The 20,779-nt window shown below is 36.7% G+C and overlaps 1 protein-coding gene across 1 annotated transcript; it reads right to left on the bottom strand.

Moving 5' to 3' along the window:
* Positions 1-425: 425 nt before the first annotated feature.
* Positions 426-976, bottom strand: LOC119767400 (cytochrome c oxidase subunit 5A, mitochondrial-like). The gene has a single exon (XM_038255920.1). It carries the CDS (start codon positions 903-905, stop codon positions 444-446), a length of 462 nt encoding a protein of 153 aa, XP_038111848.1. The 5' UTR covers positions 906-976; the 3' UTR covers positions 426-443.
* Positions 977-20,779: the final 19,803 nt, after the last annotated feature.

Raw genomic sequence — 20,779 nt, 5'->3', positions numbered from 1 at the left:
AGATAGTTTTTCAAATGGCAAAATGGCCCTTCCAAGTGACAAACTTCTATTCCACAAATTTGACCGCACACGTTGATTGAGCCACCGGAAGTCGAACGTCACGTAGGACAACCCAAATGTTGATCCGCGCACGTGTCAACCTGCTCCTGTGGCCACCTCACTCACCACGTGTCGGGAATATATTTTACGAGGCTCATCAAAAGCTTCCCTAACACGTGCCAGCAGCAAGCTAGATTCTGGCCAATAAGCTGGCAAGTGGATTTTGTCACCGATTTGGTCGCAAATCACGTGCCCCGCACCAGAATAGAAGTGCAGTCGCTTCCGACGAAAAGAAGGTGATTTGAGTGCAGTTTCGTGATACCGAAAGTAAAAGAGCAGAATCTTCTTCAAGAAGCAGTAATAATTTTATTTATTTCATCCCAGAAGATAAACGACGCGGACTCCTACTTCTCCATATCCAGGTAGTGCTTCATGGCCAGTTCCGGCTTGTCGTAGCCCAGCTCCTCGAGCGTCTCGATGCCCAGCTCGCACAGTGTTGGCCGCAGCTCCTGCAGCAGGTACGGGTAGATGGTGCTCACCTGGTCCCCGCAGCGGTCCTTGGCCGCTTCCAGAAAGCGAATCGCCAACGCGTAATCGTTCAGCCGGCGACAGGCCCTCAGCGCCGCCACCATAATCTTCGGGTCCGGGATCAGGTCCATCCCGAACAGGTCGTTCATCGCCTTGCGGGCCTCCCAGTGGTCAATGTCCGGCCGGTTGAAGTACGCCTCGTAGCGGGAGTCAAAGTCGGCATCGCTTTCGCACTCGTTGTGCGACCCGCGGCGGACGACGGCCAGCGCTTGGACCTTGGGGAGTTCCAGGATCGAACGGAAGGCTTGCGAAAGTTGACCGGAAATCAGGCGGAACATTTTGGTTGAGTGCGGCGAAAGTTTGGAGCGTGGTCTTGATTAGCGGGTGATTTGAGGATGAGTGAATGACGTTTGTGGTGATTTGGTGGCGCAGGTTGCTTTGATGTGTTTTGGCTACAACATTAAACTGTAATTTTTGGAGTAGGTATTTATTTATTTTGAAATAGGAAATTAGTTCTATGAAGCTCTTCTTTATCATGTGTATAATTTATGATAATTTCCACCATACCTATATGATTTTTTTCTTGTCGGAGAAAACCAAACCAACTAGCCCAGCCAGCCAGTGCGATAAGAACCGACTCGTTCTAAATTCAAATCGATTCATTAACATTTTCATGAGAAAACGCAACTTATCATGCGTCTCGAATCCGGGCCAGCCAGATCGTGATTGAGCGACCACATCTTCGACATGCTACATGATTACAGCCAGATTGCAACAACGTGTGCAGATTGGGTGACCTTAGGTTATTTTGAAAAAAAATCAATGAATGTGAATTGTTGATTAGGGTGATGTGTAGTAAGATTGTTCCATTGCATAGATTGAGCTTGTAGTTTGGGGTTAATTAATAAACTGTGAATTCGTCGCTTCAAGCAATTATGTCACGTTTCATATGAAAGAAATTTGAATCTTGTCGTGCTATCTTGACACACCCTGAAAAATTGCTGTAAGTGCGACAACTGGCCAAAGGGATTTCAGGTCAGAACGCGTTTGACACACGTACATGCCCAACTACCGAAAACATTTATAATTATAACTGGGGACTCCGGCAATCAAATTCAACCAAACTTCGGGACAATGCACAGAATGGTCAGCCGAACAAAATTTGGTTGTTATTGTTTACATTGCGTGCTCTTGTTTTTGTTTATTCAAGGTCAAACTTGAAAACGCGTTTTTTCTCGGAACGTCAAAAAGTAACACCCCGATTTTTTTTATTCTATTGAAATATAAAAAAAAATCTACACATTAAAAGGAAGTGTAACTTTTAAAGTTTGAAATTTTCGAATATAGTGTTACTCTTTTTTACTGTGTACGATTGTGATAATAATTATTCCTAAACTACTTTGAGTATCATCCTGTTAAGCACCATTTACACTCTGTAAAACACTTTTACATTGACTACATCCGTCTAAAGCACGCCTACAACGCGACAAAGGATGCATTCTAACAAAAGTGTGAAAAATAACCCATAAAACGTTGTCTAAGGGTATCACTGTTTTGCCTTGCGTGGGATGATATTCCTGTAAACTATGCCCCGGTAGCAAATAACACCAGGGTGGCACCACCGGTGGCGACGACGTGGCAAAAGGTCAACCCCGACCAGGCAGGATCTCCCGTGTAACGATGATGGTGGTTACACTGGTCCTCAAAAGAACTTTTTATTAATGTCTTTTTATAAAGTTTTTGGAAAAAATTGTTGCAACTTTGTTTTGTTTGATAAAATCAGTTTTAAAAGTGTTAGTTAAATTTCTTTGATTTAAAAATACTTTTAATAATTTCCACTAAACAGTGTTCCATGCCCAAGTAGCACTCATAACTTGTCGACTGTTGAATAATAGTTAGATAGTTGTTTTTGAATAACATACGAGCAAAAATCGCAACATTAGTTAAATAACAGTTTGTGTAACTACTTGTGTAACTGGCTTATATAACTATTTAGCTTTGTGCCACACAAGTGTTAAAACACAGTCAACTTCACTCTTTTCCAACTTTAACACACAACATAGGAAAAATACTCACATGCTTGAGAGGTTAAGCACTCGCTCCTAACTCCATTCAATTTGCTGATTTTCACTATTTAAACAACTTAATTTGGAAAACTTTTGATAAAAACTTGCTTGCTCACTTCCAATAGAGGTATTTATCACTTGATATCAGTTGAAAACGCTTTTTTTGAGCTGTAATTAAACGTCAAAGTGCTGATATGCCAATATGCTTTCCTTCATCGGCAATGTTATCCTCGAAAACAGTTTGTTGAATAAAAACAATATTGCACTGTTTACTTTACTGCTTATCTAACATTGTCATGTGACGGCATCTTCTGAAAATGGGCGTGGCCTATATTCTATAAATAACCTTAGATTTTCTAGCTTTGTTACATAAATGTTTTCGGAGATCATTTTTTATAACTGATAAACAACATACATATTCAACTTGACATTGCGTGTTGTTATGTGGTGTAAATTTGTACGTGAGGAATTTAGAGTTTAAATAATGTTTATTTATCGATGATTGCATTAATTTTAATTGTTGACCGATTAGTTTGTAAACATATAGCCGGTAAAAGCTACAAAAAGAGTCAGATTTGCGATTCCTTTCCGTAGGGTCGTAGAATTTTCGTGTCCGCCGTCGGTGTGTTTTTTCGTTTTTTGGCGTGCGTGTGTGCGTGTGAAGGTGCGGCTGGCTTTGGCTGTCTCGATGACAGTTGAGCCAGTCAGATTTGCGATTCCTTTCCGTAGGGTCGTAGAATTTTCGCGTCCGCCGTCGGTGTGTTTTTCGTTTTTTGGCGTGCGTGTGTGCGTGTGAAGGTGCGGCTGGCTTTGGCTGTCTCGATGACAGTTGAGCCAGTCAGATTTGCGATTCCTTTCCGTAGGGTCGTAGAATTTTCGCGTCCGCCGTCGGTGTGTTTTTCGTTTTTGGCGTGCGTGTGTGCATGTGAAGGTGCGGCTGGCTTTGGCTGTCTCGATGACAGTTGAGCCAGTCAGATTTGCGATTCCTTTCCGTAGGGTCGTAGAATTTTCGCGTCCGCCGTCGGTGTGTTTTTCGTTTTTTTTGGCGTGCGTGTGTGCGTGTGAAGGTGCGGCTGGCTTTGGCTGTCTCGATGACAGTTGAGCCAGACAGATTTGCGATTCCTTTCCGTAGGGTCGTAGAATTTTCGCGTCCGCCGTCGGTGTGTTGTTTTTTCGTTTTTTTGGCGTGCGTGTGTGCGTGTGAAGGTGCGGCTGGCTTTGGCTGTCCCGATGACAGCTAGCCAGTTTGATTTGACCCTATCAACACCCTATCATACCATTTCAGCTCGATACACATCGAAACTCGTCGTTCGCACCGTTAATCAGTACCTCACTAAACATCAATCATTTAAAACTCGTAAAATCATCTCAAGTTAAAAGTTACATTGTTTAATCCTTCATTCTTTAATTACAAATGATTTTGGTTCTATCTTTCCACAGCCGGCTGTCTAAGACTAGACCATTTCATTTAAAATTTAACAACCGATAAACGGGAAATGTCTCATCCGCAGCATCCGATTGTTTGCCTTGAGAATAATATATAACATCTTTCAACAAACACTATGATTTTGGGTCGCATCATCATCTTCAATGATGAATCCTGACCAAACAACCTATCCTACTAACAAGTTTTCAGGTTCCTGGCGCTCGTGGGGTGTAAGCACAGAGTAAATCAGCTGCCCTAGTAGCAACCTGCGCTAACTAACATTCCCGTCCCTTAAAATCGAGGTCTACAAACTGACATGGCGGGCGCCGTTGGTGGCCAATGACTGTTACCTATTCGCAACTGATCTAGCTTTAGCAATCATGGTGTTTTATCTTTTCAGCGCATTCATACATGCTGTTGATAAGGGAAACACCACTAGATCGTCGAAGCCTATAATCAGTAGTGCTGAAAGGATATTATGGTTCTGTTCAGCAACGGAGGGGCAACCATGGGTGATCTCTCATGCTCATGCTCATGCTCATAGCCGGTAAAAGCTACAAAAAATATCAGCTTATGGAGTTTATGACAAACAACAAATTAAATTCACTCCGATTTTCAATATTACTCCGTGGTACGGTAATCGAAATGACAGTTGAAACGGTTTGTTATAACAAAGTTATATAATAGAGTTATAAAAACTGTCATGAAACAAACATATAAAACATCGATTTCAATTCCAGTCACTGTTGGAGTCAAGTTCTTTAGCTGACAGCAGCCTTCTTATTGACGATTAGGTCAGCTTATTTATATAATGCCCCGTGGAGCGATGCGGAAGGGCGCCTGGACCTGCCGTGGAGATAACAACAAGTCGTCGAAGTCGTCGGATCGAATCTTGGGGAATAGAAAGTTCATCAAAAAAGGAAAATCTATAAGTTCGCCATGTTATCCTGTCCAAATGAAGAGAGATTAACAGTTCACAGATAGAGGGCGCTAGTGTTCGTTTTTTTTATTCAATTTTAGATTATTTTTGAACGAATCGGCCAGAAACAAGCTTTTCAACATAAACAGATATTCTATTCTTATTGGCCTCATCGAAATTCCAATAGGAAATGTTTGTTTACATGTAGGTTGGTCAACGGTTAGACAGTTGATTTCAATCTAACTTCCTTTTCAGTGTGCGCTTTGATTTGACAGCACAGCCGCAAACCACGCCCCTTTTTTTCGTTGAATCTCTTGTTAGATAGCACAGTGTTGTCAATTACATTTATACAACTTACTCTGATAACTTGCATCTTGTTCTGACAACAAAAAAAAGTGCGCTTTTTCCAGTTCACAGGAGTTGTAGAACAAGTTGGGGTAACACGGCCGATCGGTTATACAACCAGTTAGGAAATAGGTTTATCTGACAAAGTGTGTTGCTTGGGTGGGAGGCATCCTTCCGTAACGATGATGCATACTTTTGCTCTACTCGTTCGAAAGGTGATCCTTCTTTGAACCTCTCGGGTGCCTCTTTTTCCGTTTGCAGGTGCAGCTTTGCGTGCAAATTGTGTTCTGTCACTTGATGCACCGCCCCGGTGGGACTTGGTGCACGGGAAAGAAAATATTTTCAACTTTGTTGCCTCCGTGTAATTGATCCGGTTCACCGATATTGTTGGAACGATTGCGGCTGGCAAAAGGTCGTTGGAAATGTCAAGTGGGGGAAAAATGCATTTTAAATTTCAACTTTATTATTTTTTGCGTTTCACACTAGGCTGATCAAAAATTAGACAGATAATAACACTTTTCATAAACCCTTCACAATCCCCCAAAAAATGGCAACGAATTAACTTTCGCAATAATTTTCACGACCCGGCACAAACTTTGCTTTATTGCCCTTGGTCACCGGCTTCAAACGGGTGTTTTGTGTCCTTTACCCCGTTAAAACGTTTTGTTGGATTGCAATTAAAAGTGAAACACGGCCACGTGACCCACTCTCTCTCTCCAGTAACAATTCCATCCGGTGTAAAATAATTTATTTGAATTTATTTACACCTAGCACGCTCTCCATCTGTCACGTGGGTTCGTCATTATGCAGAAAATTTCAGCTTTGGGTGAAAAACGGTTGGTTTCCCCAACTTTTTAACGGCCCGGTGACACGTCATAAATTAAAACTTGTTGAAATGGCCTCCGGTTTAGGTGGGATTGCTGTATTTATGACCTTTCGGGCTAATTAAGGCAAATGTGGTGGGATTTGTGTAGGATGTTTTAATTGTTTCCTTTGCAAGATTGTTGCAATTTCGATGGCGTTATGAAAAAACTGAATTACAGTAGTTCTTTGAACGAATTTTATCTTATTAAAACTTCATCATCCTGGTACGAGAATTGAACTCACGATCTCTGGATTTAAAGTTCAGTACGTCGCAAGTCGAAACCCATTCTCTACGGGTCAGGACTCCCAGTAGGCATTGTTAATTCTTTGAAGGGATTCTGTCTCTGCCGATGCAGATTTTTGTATTTTTGTATTTTTGTATATTTGTATATTTGTATTTTGTATTTTTGTATTTTTGTATTTTTGTATTTTTGTATTTTTGTATTTTTGTATTTTTGTATTTTTGTATTTTTGTATTTTTGTATTTTTGTATTTTTGTATTTTTGTATTTTTGTATTTTTGTATTTTTGTATTTTTGTATTTTTGTATTTTGTATTTTTGTATTTTTGTATTTTTGTATTTTTGTATTTTTGTATTTTTGTATTTTTGTATTTTTGTATTTTTGTATTTTTGTATTTTTGTATTTTTGTATTTTTGTATTTTTGTATTTTTGTATTTTTGTATTTTTGTATTTTTGTATTTTTGTATTTTTGTATTTTTGTATTTTTGTATTTTTGTATTTTTGTATTTTTGTATTTTTGTATTTTTGTATTTTTGTATTTTTGTATTTTGTATTTTTGTATTTTTGTATTTTTGTATTTTTGTATTTTTGTATTTTTGTATTTTTGTATTTTTGTATTTTTGTATTTTGTATTTTTGTATTTTTGTATTTTTGTATTTTTGTATTTTTGTATTTTTGTATTTTTGTATTTTTGTATTTTTGTATTTTTGTATTTTTGTATTTTTGTATTTTTGTATTTTTGTATTTTTGTATTTTTGTATTTTTGTATTTTTGTATTTTTGTATTTTTGTATTTTTGTATTTTTGTATTTTTGTATTTTTGTATTTTTGTATTTTTGTATTTTTGTATTTTTGTATTTTTGTATTTTTGTATTTTTGTATTTTGTATTTTTGTATTTTTGTATTTTGTATTTTTGTATTTTTGTATTTTTGTATTTTTGTATTTTTGTATTTTTGTATTTTTGTATTTTTGTATTTTTGTATTTTTGTATTTTTGTATTATTGTATTTTTGTATTTTTGTATTTTTGTATTTTTGTATTTTTGTATTTTTGTATTTTTGTATTTTTGTATTTTTGTATTTTTGTATTTTTGTATTTTTGTATTTTTGTATTTTGTATTTTGTATTTTTGTATTTTTGTATTTTTGTATTTTTGTATTTTTGTATTTTTGTATTTTTGTATTTTTGTATTTTTGTATTTTGTATTTTTGTATTTTTGTATTTTTGTATTTTTGTATTTTTGTATTTTTGTATTTTTGTATTTTTGTATTTTTGTATTTTTGTATTTTTGTATTTTTGTATTTTTGTATTTTTGTATTTTTGTATTTTTGTATTTTTGTATTTTTGTATTTTGTATTTTTGTATTTTTGTATTTTTGTATTTTTGTATTTTTGTATTTTTGTATTTTTGTATTTTTGTATTTTTGTATTTTTGTATTTTTGTATTTTTGTATTTTTGTATTTTTGTATTTTTGTATTTTTGTATTTTTGTATTTTGTATTTTTGTATTTTTGTATTTTTGTATTTTGTATTTTTGTATTTTTGTATTTTTGTATTTTTGTATTTTTGTATTTTTGTATTTTGTATTTTGTATTTTTGTATTTTGTATTTTTGTATTTTGTATTTTTGTATTTTTGTATTTTTGTATTTTTGTATTTTTGTATTTTTGTATTTTTGTATTTTTGTATTTTTGTATTTTTGTATTTTTGTATTTTTGTATTTTTGTATTTTTGTATTTTTGTATTTTTGTATTTTTGTATTTTGTATTTTTGTATTTTTGTATTTTTGTATTTTTGTATTTTGTATTTTTGTATTTTTGTATTTTTGTATTTTTGTATTTTTGTATTTTTGTATTTTTGTATTTTTGTATTTTTGTATTTTTGTATTTTTGTATTTTTGTATTTTTGTATTTTGTATTTTTGTATTTTTGTATTTTTGTATTTTTGTATTTTTGTATTTTTGTATTTTTGTATTTTTGTATTTTTGTATTTTGTATTTTTGTATTTTTGTATTTTTGTATTTTGTATTTTTGTATTTTGTATTTTGTATTTTTGTATTTTTGTATTTTTGTATTTTTGTATTTTTGTATTTTTGTATTTTGTATTTTTGTATTTTTGTATTTTTGTATTTTTGTATTTTTGTATTTTGTATTTTTGTATTTTTGTATTTTTGTATTTTTGTATTTTTGTTTTTGTATTTTTGTATTTTTGTATTTTTGTATTTTTGTATTTTTGTATTTTTGTATTTTTGTATTTTTGTATTTTTGTATTTTTATTTTTGTTTTTGTATTTTTGTATTTTTGTATTTTTGTATTTTTGTATTTTTGTATTTTTGTATTTTTGTATTTTTGTATTTTTGTATTTTTGTATTTTTGTATTTTTGTATTTTTGTATTTTTGTATTTTTGTATTTTTGTATTTTTGTATTTTTGTATTTTTGTATTTTTGTATTTTTGTATTTATGTATTTTTGTATTTTTGTATTTTTGTATTTTTGTATTTTTGTATTTTTGTATTTTTGTATTTTTGTATTTCTGTATTTTTGTATTTTTGTATTTTTGTATTTTTGTATTTTTTGTATTTTTTGTATTTTTGTATTTTTGTATTTTTGTATTTTTGTATTTTTGTATTTTTATATTTTTGTATTTTTGCATTTTTGCATTTTTGTTTTTTTTTGTAATTTCGTATTTTTGTATTTTTGTATTTTTGTATTTTGGTTTTTGCTGCCTTAAAATATTCATTTCTCTAGGAACAGACAATAAAAACTATATTTTATTATATAACCGTCTGCGTACTGATCTAAACTCTGAACTAAACTAAAACGCTGAATCGGAAAAGCACGCATCCCCGGGCCAAAGTTCGTGACAATCACACGGTTTATCCGGGAAGCATTTTCCGGTGTCTATTCTATTGAGAAGTCGCTTTGATGTTTTCCGAAAAAGGTATCGAAGAACGTGACTAATAAGAATAAATGATGCGCTTGGAGATTTTTTTTTCGTGTGCTCCAAGCTTTCAGAATGATGCTTATCAAGCAAGGATGCTGGCTGGTCCCGGACAAGACGACGATGAGCCAAGGATAAAACGGTTGCCTGTGGTCCAAGTCGGGGAGCGGTGCGTGAACGTGATCTTTGGAAATAAGCAAAATGATTGACGCCATTGTGTGTGTGGGTGTGTCGGTTGCTTCGAAAATGGCTGCAAAACTTTACGTGAGAAAACACGGCTTTGTTGATTCTTTGCCGGGGATAGGACGAAACTGTCATCCCCGGATGAGTAACGGCAAATGGGACTGGTCTCGGAGCCGGGTCACGCACCGCAGTTGTCTGTGGAGTAGATTCGGTTGGATTTGCAGTATTTCAGCAAAGGGTATTTGATTTAGAAGGTGTAGTCATCGTTAAGATCAGTGATTTGCCGGTAGGGAAGATAACATGATTGAACTTGTTTGAGGATATAATAATTGATATTTTTGTGAGATCAACAAAAAAGACTGTTTGGTGTCCATATTTGGTTTGAATATTTTCTAACATTACCATATAAAATCAATTTAAGGCTCTGCTCAAACCCATGAAGCAAGTACTTAACAAACTTTCGCAAACATCAATTTCCTCAATCGCTTTCCTTTCTCAATTATAAATCAGCATTATAACTCGCCGGCAGTGGCAGCGTCGTCGGCGTCTGGACGCCATTATTGATGAGAAAGTTATACAAAACACCCTTCCTCCGCTCATGAAACTTCCCATCAGCAAACTTAACTTCCGGCGGTCTTTCTGCTCCACCCGTTAAACGATTCCAGCGGGGGGAAAGCAAATCAAACCGCGGGAAACCGATTATTTCGACCAATATTATCGGGCACGCTCCTCGGCCGCCGCGCCGTCAAACTAACTCTACTTATCGGAAAAGTTTTGCACCATAATTGAAAGCGCTTCGGCAAGCAGTTTACTTTCTTTCACAATAAGCTTTTCCGTTCTTCCCGTCGTTGAAACGGACAACGGGCCATTACGGAGGGTATTTATTCCGTTTCACGAATTGAACAAATGGCGATTTGATTATTTTTTTTATTTTTTTTTTTGCGAGAATGAACGCTTTTCAAGGCTGACAGTTGTTCCAAGAAGTTGGGCGAATTCCACCGAATAGAAAGCTAATCGAAAGAAGCGGCAGCCAGGTGTATTGTGTGACCAATTTGTGCAAATCCGAGCAAAATCCCAAATTGGACCTTTCCGGTTGTGTGTTTGGGTAAGCTTTTTGTGGGCTGTGGACACGAACAATCAATTTCCGTCTGGGGTCGTGAAAGCCCTGCAATCGATATGGGTTTCTCCTAAATTCAATTTGTCATTTCCCGTTAACAATTGAAAGCCAAAATAAAGAATAATGCTGTGGTGGCATCGCACGGTGTGAGGTTGGAGTTAAAAATTTATATTTTTCGTTTTATTTTTAAGATTCATTCAAATATTCTTTTTCAGTGGGAAATTCCCACTTTGTTTTCAAAAATAATAGCTTTTGTAACTGATTTTCACCATCCTTAAGGTGAAGCCGTTGATCATTTTCGAATAAAATTGATCATAACTCTAAATAGCTCTGTATTGAATTCAATCCCGGGCAGACGGTAATAACAAAATTAATAATATTTCAATAACAAATCCTGTTAAAATAACAAAAAGTGTTATTATTTTATCCTGAAGTTCAACTTTAAGAAGAAAAAATAATAACTGTTTCTGATAAAATAACAAAATTTGGTATTGAAGTGATATTATATTGAAAATGTTTAATAACACGCTAATAAGAGGAAATGTTATACATTTCAAAAACTCTCCTAATAACAAAATTTGGTATTCGTTCGGTATACTGACTTAGAAATAAAATTACCATAAATCGCACAAATGGAAAAGTTTCTAAGTGTCCATAACACAATCTGTTATTATTTTTTTCTTTTGTTAAATATGTTTAAATCGTTGGGATAATTTTGTCTAATTTCGTCGGGGTCATTATTTTGGCCATGAAATGGGGTCCTTAAGCTAAAATTATTCTGAAAAGTTGAAATTTTGAAAGTAGTTTTTTTTAATTATTCGATTTACCCCCTAAGGGACTTAGCTAAAATTGGCTAGAACTATGGGATAATTTTGACCAATTTCGTTGGGGTCATTATTTTGGCCATGAAATGGGGTCCTTAAGCTAAAATTATTCTGAAAAGTTGAAATTTTGAAAGTTGATTTTTTTAACTATTTGATATAACCAATTTCGTTGGGGTCATTATTTTGTCCATGAAATGGGGTCCTTAAGCTAAAATTATTCTAAAAAGTTGAAATTTTGAAAGTGGATTTTTTTTAATTATTTGATATACCCCCTAAGGGACTTTGCTTAAATTGGCTAGACCTATGGGATAATTTTGACCATTTTCGTCGGGGTCATTATTTTGGCCATGAAATGGGGTCCTAAAGCTAAAATTATTCTAAAAAGTTGAAATTTTGAAAGTTGATTATTTTTTATTATTTGATATACCCCCTAAGGGGCTTTGCAAAAATTGGCTAGAACTATGGGATAATTTTGACCATTTTCGTCGGGGTCATTATTTTGGCCATGAAATGGGGTCCTTAAGCTAAAATTATTCTAAAAAGTTGAAATTTTGAAAGTTGATTTTTTTAATTATTTGATATACCCCCTAAGGGACTTTGCTAAAATTGGCTAGACCTATGGGATAATTTTGACCATTTTCGTCGGGGTCATTATTTTGGCCATGAAATGGGGTCCTTAAGCTAAAATTATTCTGAAAAGTTGAAATTTTGAAAGTTGATTTTTTTAATTATTTGATATACCCCCTAAGGGACTTTGCTGAAATTGGCTAGACCTATGGGATAATTTTGACCAATTTCGTTGGGGTCATTATTTTGTCCATGAAATGGGGTCCTTAAGCTAAAATTATTCTAAAAAGTTGAAATTTTGAAAGTTGATTTTTTTTTATTATTTGATATACCCCCTAAGGGACTTTGCTAAAATTGGCTAGACCTATGGGATAATTTTGACCATTTTCGTCGGGGTCATTATTTTGTCCATGAAATGGGGTCCTTAAGCTAAAATTATTCTGAAAAGTTGAAATTTTGAAAGTTGATTTTTTTAATTATTTGATATACCCCCTAAGGGACTTTGCTGAAATTGGCTAGACCTATGGGATAATTTTGACCAATTTCGTTGGGGTCATTATTTTGTCCATGAAATGGGGTCCTTAAGCTAAAATTATTCTAAAAAGTTGAAATTTTGAAAGTTGATTTTTTTTTATTATTTGATATACCCCCTAAGGGACTTTGCTTAAATTGGCTAGACCTATGGGATAATTTTGACCATTTTCGTCGGGGTCATTATTTTGGCCATGAAATGGGGTCCTTAAGCTAAAATTATTCTGAAAAGTTGAAATATTGAAAGTTGATTTTTTTAATTATTTGATATACCCCCTAAGGGACTTTGCTGAAATTGGCTAGACCTATGGGATAATTTTGACCAATTTCGTTGGGGTCATTATTTTGTCCATGAAATGGGGTCCTTAAGCTAAAATTATTCTAAAAATTTGAAATTTTGAAAGTGGATTTTTTTTAATTATTTGATATACCCCCTAAGGGACTTTGCTTAAATTGGCTAGACCTATGGGATAATTTTGACCATTTTCGTCGGGGTCATTATTTTGGCCATGAAATGGGGTCCTAAAGCTAAAATTATTCTAAAAAGTTGAAATTTTGAAAGTTGTTTTTTTTTTAATTATTTGATATACCCCCTAAGGGACTTTGCTAAAATTGGCTAGAACTATGGGATAATTTTGACCATTTTCGTCGGGATCATTATTTTGGCCATGAAATGGGGTCCTTAAGTTAAAATTATTCTGAAAAGTTGAAATTTCGAAAATTGATTTTTTTTTAATTATTTGATATACCCCCTAAGGGATTTTACTAAAATTGGCTAGAACTATGAAATAATTTTGACCAATTTTATCGGGGTCATTTATTTCACCATGAAATGGGGTTTCAAGCTAAAATTAATTCGATGAAATTAACTTTTGAGAGTTCATTTTTTTAAATTTTGTTTTATTCCCTAACGGAATTGATTTATTTAATGAGAATTTTTGATGTGTGAATAACAAAAACTGTTATTATTTTCACAGAGCCAGGAAGTTGGAGCTGACGTTGAAGTTCGAGCTGGAGTGAGACCTCGGAGACTGCATCGGATTCAGCAAATTTTCAGCAACTTTTACTTGGAGTCGGAATCCGTGAAGTCGGGTATTTTTAGAGAGCTGAAGTCGTCGTTGACGTCATATCCTGCATCCAGAGTCGGAGTTGTCTTCAAAGTATGGATTCAAAGTCGCTTGGAGGTACCCGACTCTGCAGCCCTGACTAGTACAGAGGAGTTATGGCAACTGCAGGTTTATTAGCAAATTACAAATAAACCAAAACAATAACTTTTTTAGTTATGGAGACGTACCAGTTCAATAACATTGTTTGTTATTATGCTGCTCCACCTCTCCGCACAAAATAACAAATCTTGTTATTCCTTCATGATTCCTTCTGTGTTATTGGTTTGTTATTGCAATAACAACATAATAACAGTTTAAGTTATTCTTCGAACAAATCTTTGTTATTGATTTTTGTTATTTTAACAACTAATCCGATCATCCCAATAACATTTTTCGATCTTCTCACAATATCAAAAACTGACCTTCCCAAGTTATTTCCGTCTGCTCGGGATTTAACAAATTTCTGCGTTTGTAAATATTTTGCTTCACTCGAAAATTTAAAATTTAGAGCGAATTAGTGGTTGTAAATTTATCAATAATTTTGATAAAGAAATGGTTTATAATATTGATCTGTTTCACTACACAACTCGCATTGTGCAAAACGGCCTTCCACCGTATTGTAAAGCTTCCTGGTTTATTTTGTTCGGCTCTGCTTTGTATGTCGAACGCACAATTTCCATAAATCGAAAACAAGAAAAGAAAATGTACGCATAAAACGTTCGAACGGCACATCTACAATGTACTAATGATATTCGTGCGTGCGTAAACCGCCGGTACACACTCATAAACATACGCAGGGAATAAAATAAAATTCATAAAAAGAACGCCATTAAATTGTCCCTCTTCGGATGTTTTCGGATCAAAAATCCCTTCGACGGACGTCCACATCCCGTTTCCGGGAGGAGGGCACTTCAAATCAATTGGCTGTGTTTTTTCTGCGATGAACGATTTTTTTTTCTCGTTTTGCCAAAAGGGGACCAGTCAGAAATGAAGCAAAATTGATAGCTCGTTACTTTTACGCGTTTTGGGTATTTGGTGTTGGGTGAAAAGATGGAAATCGATAGAAATCAATTTGAAATGCGAGATTTTAAATTTAGTAACGAGATTGATATTAATAAATTCTTTGAGTGTAAGTTTAGAATCATCCAGCAGAACTTTTTCACTAAGCTATTTCAAGAGTGACATCATTATCACAAAGTTAACCCAGGATTAAAATGGCAGAGCAAAATCCCCTTATGTTTAATGTAACAGCTTGGCATAAATTTCAACAAGGATGTAGACATAAACCCAGTTCGCGAAACCTCACACCCCAAGTCTTGGTGGCTTGCAAAAGCTTCCTCTGCGAACCCTTCCGAGAGCTTTTCGCCCCTCATCACCCAGAAGCTGGCTGCTTATTGATGAGCCTTCGAGTGCCAACAAGAGGTGGCTCCGCGTTCTTCTCTAGGTTAGGTTAGGTTATAGGTTAGGTGATTTATATTCACACCGCCAGCGAAATGCGATGAAACCACAACAAACACACGCAACTTCCGCTGCTGGAAATAGAGCTGAGAGGATGCTGATGATGTAGGCTAAAGTGTGGTGCTGGGCTTGAAAGCTTCCGCGAAAAGCTACCCCCCTTCAGGTCTCTGCAGGCTGAAATCGATGAACGGTAAGATAAATTAGCAAACAAGCGTGTTTCCCGCCCTGAGGGCTGGCTTTCTGATCAGACGATTAATCTCCCCGAGGAAAGACCAGTTCTAACAAAGTGTTTAGTATGGCGCTTGGAGAGTAAACCTCCCCCCGCAGTACAAACAAGCGATTTTGATGAGTTGCTAAATAAACGTTGATTCACTGTGAGCCCGCGAATGTTTGCATTCACTTTGCGGAATAAGGTCCTGATGAACTTGAATAGTTTGGAAGAGGGGAGATCTACACGCGGTGAGGTAGATGTAGTGACTATGGCATTAGTTTTTTTCCCTCTTGATTAGAAAGCCATTAGTAACTTACAAATGTTTACTTCTTTCGTTTTCAAAATTGTATTGTGTTATTTTGTTTTTATTTATTCTGATATTCTTAACCACTTTTTAATTTTGCAGCTTTGTTTTATTTTTAATTCAATTCAATTCGGTTTTATTGGTGAATAATCAAGATACAATAAGTTCTTTTGAGGTACATAACAGAGTTTTGGAGTTCCTTACAGCTGTGTGTTACATCATAATCCATTTTGGAACAGTTATTGCTTGCAAATAAAGGTGTCACCAAGAGTAAGAAAAAAATAAAAAAAAAACTTACTAAAATTGCAAGGGAAAGGGGATAGAAATAGAAAAAGCTTAAAACTAGATCACAGTTTTTTATCCTTTATAGATGTGCTTGATCATCAGCTCCCCAAGGGCCAGGAATTGCTCCGCCTTGTTACGGCAGGTCCGAAACCGCGTCATCATCTCCCCTGCGAGAGCAAAGAACTCTGGCAGGGTAAAGAGATCTTCTCCGGTAACTTCTTGCTGGGTCGTATTGCCACTGCCGGCAGCGACCACGCTGGCGAACGATCGCCCCCATCCAGGAGGGAACGCTGAGTTTTCCGCTGGAACCGTACGATGACCAGCTGCCGGTACGGTTTCGCTCGTAGTTTGCTGAGGAGGGTGGGACGCTGCTGCTTTCTTCTTCCTCTTTTCCTGCTCCTCGAGGTAGTTTTTCCGTGCGCTGCATCCACGGTAGTTGCTGGTATGGTTACCTCCGCAGTTGGCGTACTTGATGCGCGCCTTCGTTTGCTCTGCCTTGTCCCTCAAGTCCGCTTTGCACGGTAGTGCACACGCCTCAGAGAGGTGTGATTCACCGCACTTCACACAGCGGGGCGGGAGGTTGCAGTTCCGCGAGCCGTGGCCGAATTTCTGGCAACGGTGGCATTGTGCTGCGTCCGACGGGTTCTTTGAGTAGAACCGCCAGTTTACCCAAAACCCGTCCAACGTCTTAGTTCGCCGCAGGTCTTGAATTTTGACGGTGCCGCGATCGTCCGCCAACGTGTCCAAAACAAAAATTGGAGGTGGTCTACGTTCCTTTGGAGAATTGTTCTTTTTTGGCGTCGACACTTTCTTCCGTGCACGCCCGTCATCGTCGTCGTCGTCGGTAGTGCTGCTACCGTCGTTGTTGTTTTCTTCGTCGTCGCTCAGCATCTGGAACTCGTTCCTGATGGGGATGTTGGCGGATGTTGATGTGCCACTGGTCGTGGCACCGGAAGTACCGGAACGGGTTCGCACTGGTGATCTCGGAACATATCCGGGATGTAGATACTTTTTGTCGATTCCATCTGCGCTCATGCTCCCCTGCGCGATGGCGGCCGACACGGCGTTTGTTTGTTTACCTTTTTGCACACGGCCGGTAGACGAACTTCGCGGGTTTTTCGAGGCCGCACTCAAACTGCCACGGCCACGGCCGGCCTTTGGCATGCTGGAGAAGCAAACTCGCGGGTAATCACAATTAACTACGGCGAAAAATTTCGAAAAAATGGTAGAGCACAGAGCACTTGACTGCTGCTTGCTCTCGTGCGTACACGGAGGTGATTTATTTTTAATATTGTTACATTAACTTTTGAATTTTTTGTTGTTTTTGTTTTGCTATAAAACAGGTATAAACAATTTAAAACCGAAGGTTATGTGCATGCTTTTGTATGCGATTTTACCATCAGATTTTTTGCTGTGTACGCTTTGGATAATCAAATTATTTTTTTTTTATTTGAACGAAACATTGTTGATGAATTCCTATTTCATATAATCATTTTAAACCCTGTTTTTTTATGCAAATCTCCATAAAATTGTAAGGTCTGGTCTTAAAATATTCCAAAATCTGAATCATGAGAAAGAAATTTTCTGGTCGATTAGGTGACTTCGGCTTAGTTGTTGAATATGTGTATTAGGGTGGGTACGTTTTTCAAAAAGTTCGCGGATCTAGTTTTAGTATGGTTCCCCTTGTAGGGCATGCCCATAGGGACTTTCATGCCAAATATCAGCTCATTTGGTTGTAAACTGGCTGCGCGCATCAGGGTTAAAGTTTACATTGGAATTACTATGGGAAATTGGAACTTTTTGTTCAAACGCTCCTACAGGTCTGGGAAAATCACGCGCCAACTTCTGGTATGGTCAGGCCTATGGGGAATGGTCTGGAGAACACTTTTCCCGAAGAGAGCATATGAATTCGTTGTCCCTAGACCTGGTGCATCGGCAAACAATCCGATGTCTCCGGAATCAACGGTTTTCCCTCAAAAAGCATCAAATTTTCCTTAGCATGCTATGAAAGCTTGATGAACACCGCGACGCCATATGACAGGTAGCTACCACGTGGTTGAAATATTATCAACAAAACACAAATTTGCTATGCAAAGATTCTGAATTCTACTAAAAAATATCAGAATTGCTCGAAATGATCATTTTCTAGTTGAAAGAAGGTTTGCAATTAAATATTCCAGCCGTTTCTCACCCACGTGGTAGCTGCCTGACGTATGGCGTCGCGATGTTCATCAAGCTTTCAAAGCATGCTAAGGAAAATTTGATGCTTTTTCAGGAAAAACCGTTGATTCCGGAGACATCGGATTGTTTGTCGATGCGCCAGCTCTAGGTACAACGAATCCATATGCTCTCTTCGGGAAAAGTGTTCTCCAGACCATATCCCATAGGCCTAACCATACCAGAAGTTGGTGCGTGATTTTCCCAGACCTGTAGGAGCGTTTGAACAAAAAGTTCCAATTTCCCATAGTAATTCCAATGTAAACTTTAACCCTGATGCGCGCAGCCAGTTTACAACCAAATGAGCTGATATTTGGCATGAAAGTCCCTGTGGGCATGCCCTACAAGGGGAACCATACTAAAACTAGATCCGAGAACTTTTTGAAAAACGTACCCACCCTAATGTGTATGGCTACACCCAAGAGTAAAATATAAATCAAAATCTGCAACAGTGGATTTGCTGCAGAAAATGTTACATTAACAGTTTTTGCTGTAAGCTCATAGAGATACACAGCAAAAAATCCGATGGTAAAATCACATGCAAAAGCATGCACATCACCTTCGTCGAAATAAACACTTGCATGTACAATTTTTGCAAACACAAAAAAAAGTTGCAACCGACGGGATTCAAACTCAGCACCAACAGTAAGAACTGGCGCCTTAGCCGACTCGGCCATCAGACCGATGAATAACTGCAAGGATAAACGCAGATATGAGCTTGATATTTCGATCAAGTAGGTCAACAATTTTTTTACACCAAGGCCTTTTACATGCAGCTGGATTACTACTTTTTTAGCTGTGTATCCACGAGCAAGAGTGTTAGCTTTTAATAAAATTTACACGCAGACTTAGGCAAATCGAGTAGAATGGTTCGTCTGTCAAAATCAGCTGTGTTCACGAGCACGTGGTAAACAGCTGGTTTTCACAGGCGAGTTCGGCTGCTCGATTTGCCTATAGGGGGATGGCGTCGCTATTTTTAGAACTCGTTTTCCACTTTTTCTCATCGAAACGGACTACTTTATCGACTTCATTTTGCTGGGCGAGATAGGATGCCGTCTATTTTTAGACGATGACTCAGCACTTTTACACTCTTGCGCATAAAAAAACCAGGTGGCAGCACGATGTAACGCCACGTCCCTATGTCTGCGTAAAAAAAAGTATATACACAGCATCATAGCTCATTTTTGCCCGCGTGTAAACATGTCAGCGATCTGCAGTTCTCACCAACTCATGTAATGCTGGTGCGTCCCTGATCAATACTTTAGAGAGAAGAATATGTTGGTGCTCTGTCCCTCACAATTCATCAAGTGTCCATGGCGCGGTGGTAGCGTGTCGGATCAACAACCAAGAGGTTGATGGTTGAATCCTCGTTCTTTTAAGGGTTTTTTTTGTGCAATACAAGCAAACAGCCGTCGGTAATGTCGATAATTGTCGGTAACGGGAAAAATGTCAACGATTTTCCTAATTTTTCCATCAGCATATTTTAATGAGCTTTTTGTTGCATTTTCTTTCTTTTATTGTGTTCTAACATTGACCAAAATATGAGATCGGTTCGACAGTTACAGCCAGAGTTATTCAACTGTCTCATTGTAGAAGCACTTGGCAGAAACAATGAGACAGCTGGGGAACAATGAGACACTCTACGAAAATCAATACTTTTCTAGTAAAACATCATGTTTTTGTATTGTTCCATTGTAGGTGACTTGCCTTGAACATTTTAGAGCAATTTTGCCAACATGAAACTTTAATTAACAAAAATTGTACTAAAAAGTATTGAAATTTTGTAAAATCCATATATTTATACCAAATAACTTTGTATGTTTGGTTAAATGAAGTTAAAACTCTATAAATATGCCAAAAATCTCTTTCAGTTCTTGTTTTGAAAGAGTTCCATTATTTTTGAAAAGTTTAATGAAGAAAAATCGAAGTGTCTCATTGTTACCCACACCCAGAGGAAAAATATATATCAAAATCTGCAACAGTGGATTTGCTGCAAAAAATGTTACATTTTCTAACAGTTTTTGCAGCAAGCTCATAGCTCATTTTTGCCCGCGTGTAAACATGTCAGCGATCTGCAGTTCTCACCAACACATATAATGCTGGCGCGTCCCCGAGCAACACTCCAGAGAGAAGATTATGTTGGTGCTCTGTCACTCTCAATTCATCAAGCATCCATGGCGCGGTGGTAGCGTGTCGGACCAATAACCAAGAAGTTGATGGTTCAAACCTCATTCTGTTTAGATTTTTTTCTCTAATACAATTAATCAGCCGTCGGTAATGTCGATCATTGTCGGTAACGGGCAAAAATGTCATACCCCTATATAGCAAAAAATGCTTGAGGACAGATTTCATGCAGATTCTGATATACTTTCATGCCGCCATGCATCACAATCAAGCGACTGCCAGTTGGGTGCATGGGCTGAAATGAGTGGGGAACAATGATACAGTCCTGGATTCTGGGTATATTCTAAATTTTGGCCAAACCTAATCAAAGGACATTGTAGAACAACTCAATCTCTCAAACGTCGAAAGAAATTTGAAGAAATATTAGTTTTGGTGTAAATGGCAGCCTACGAGCGAAAAAGTATTTTTTGTCCATAATTTACTTTTAC

The sequence above is a fragment of the Culex quinquefasciatus genome, chromosome 2, assembly GCF_015732765.1.
Source record: "Culex quinquefasciatus strain JHB chromosome 2, VPISU_Cqui_1.0_pri_paternal, whole genome shotgun sequence".
In the NCBI taxonomy this organism is placed as follows: domain Eukaryota; kingdom Metazoa; phylum Arthropoda; class Insecta; order Diptera; family Culicidae; genus Culex; species Culex quinquefasciatus.
The sequence above is the reverse complement of the archived record's forward strand: the minus strand, read 5'-3'. Positions and strand labels throughout refer to the sequence as shown.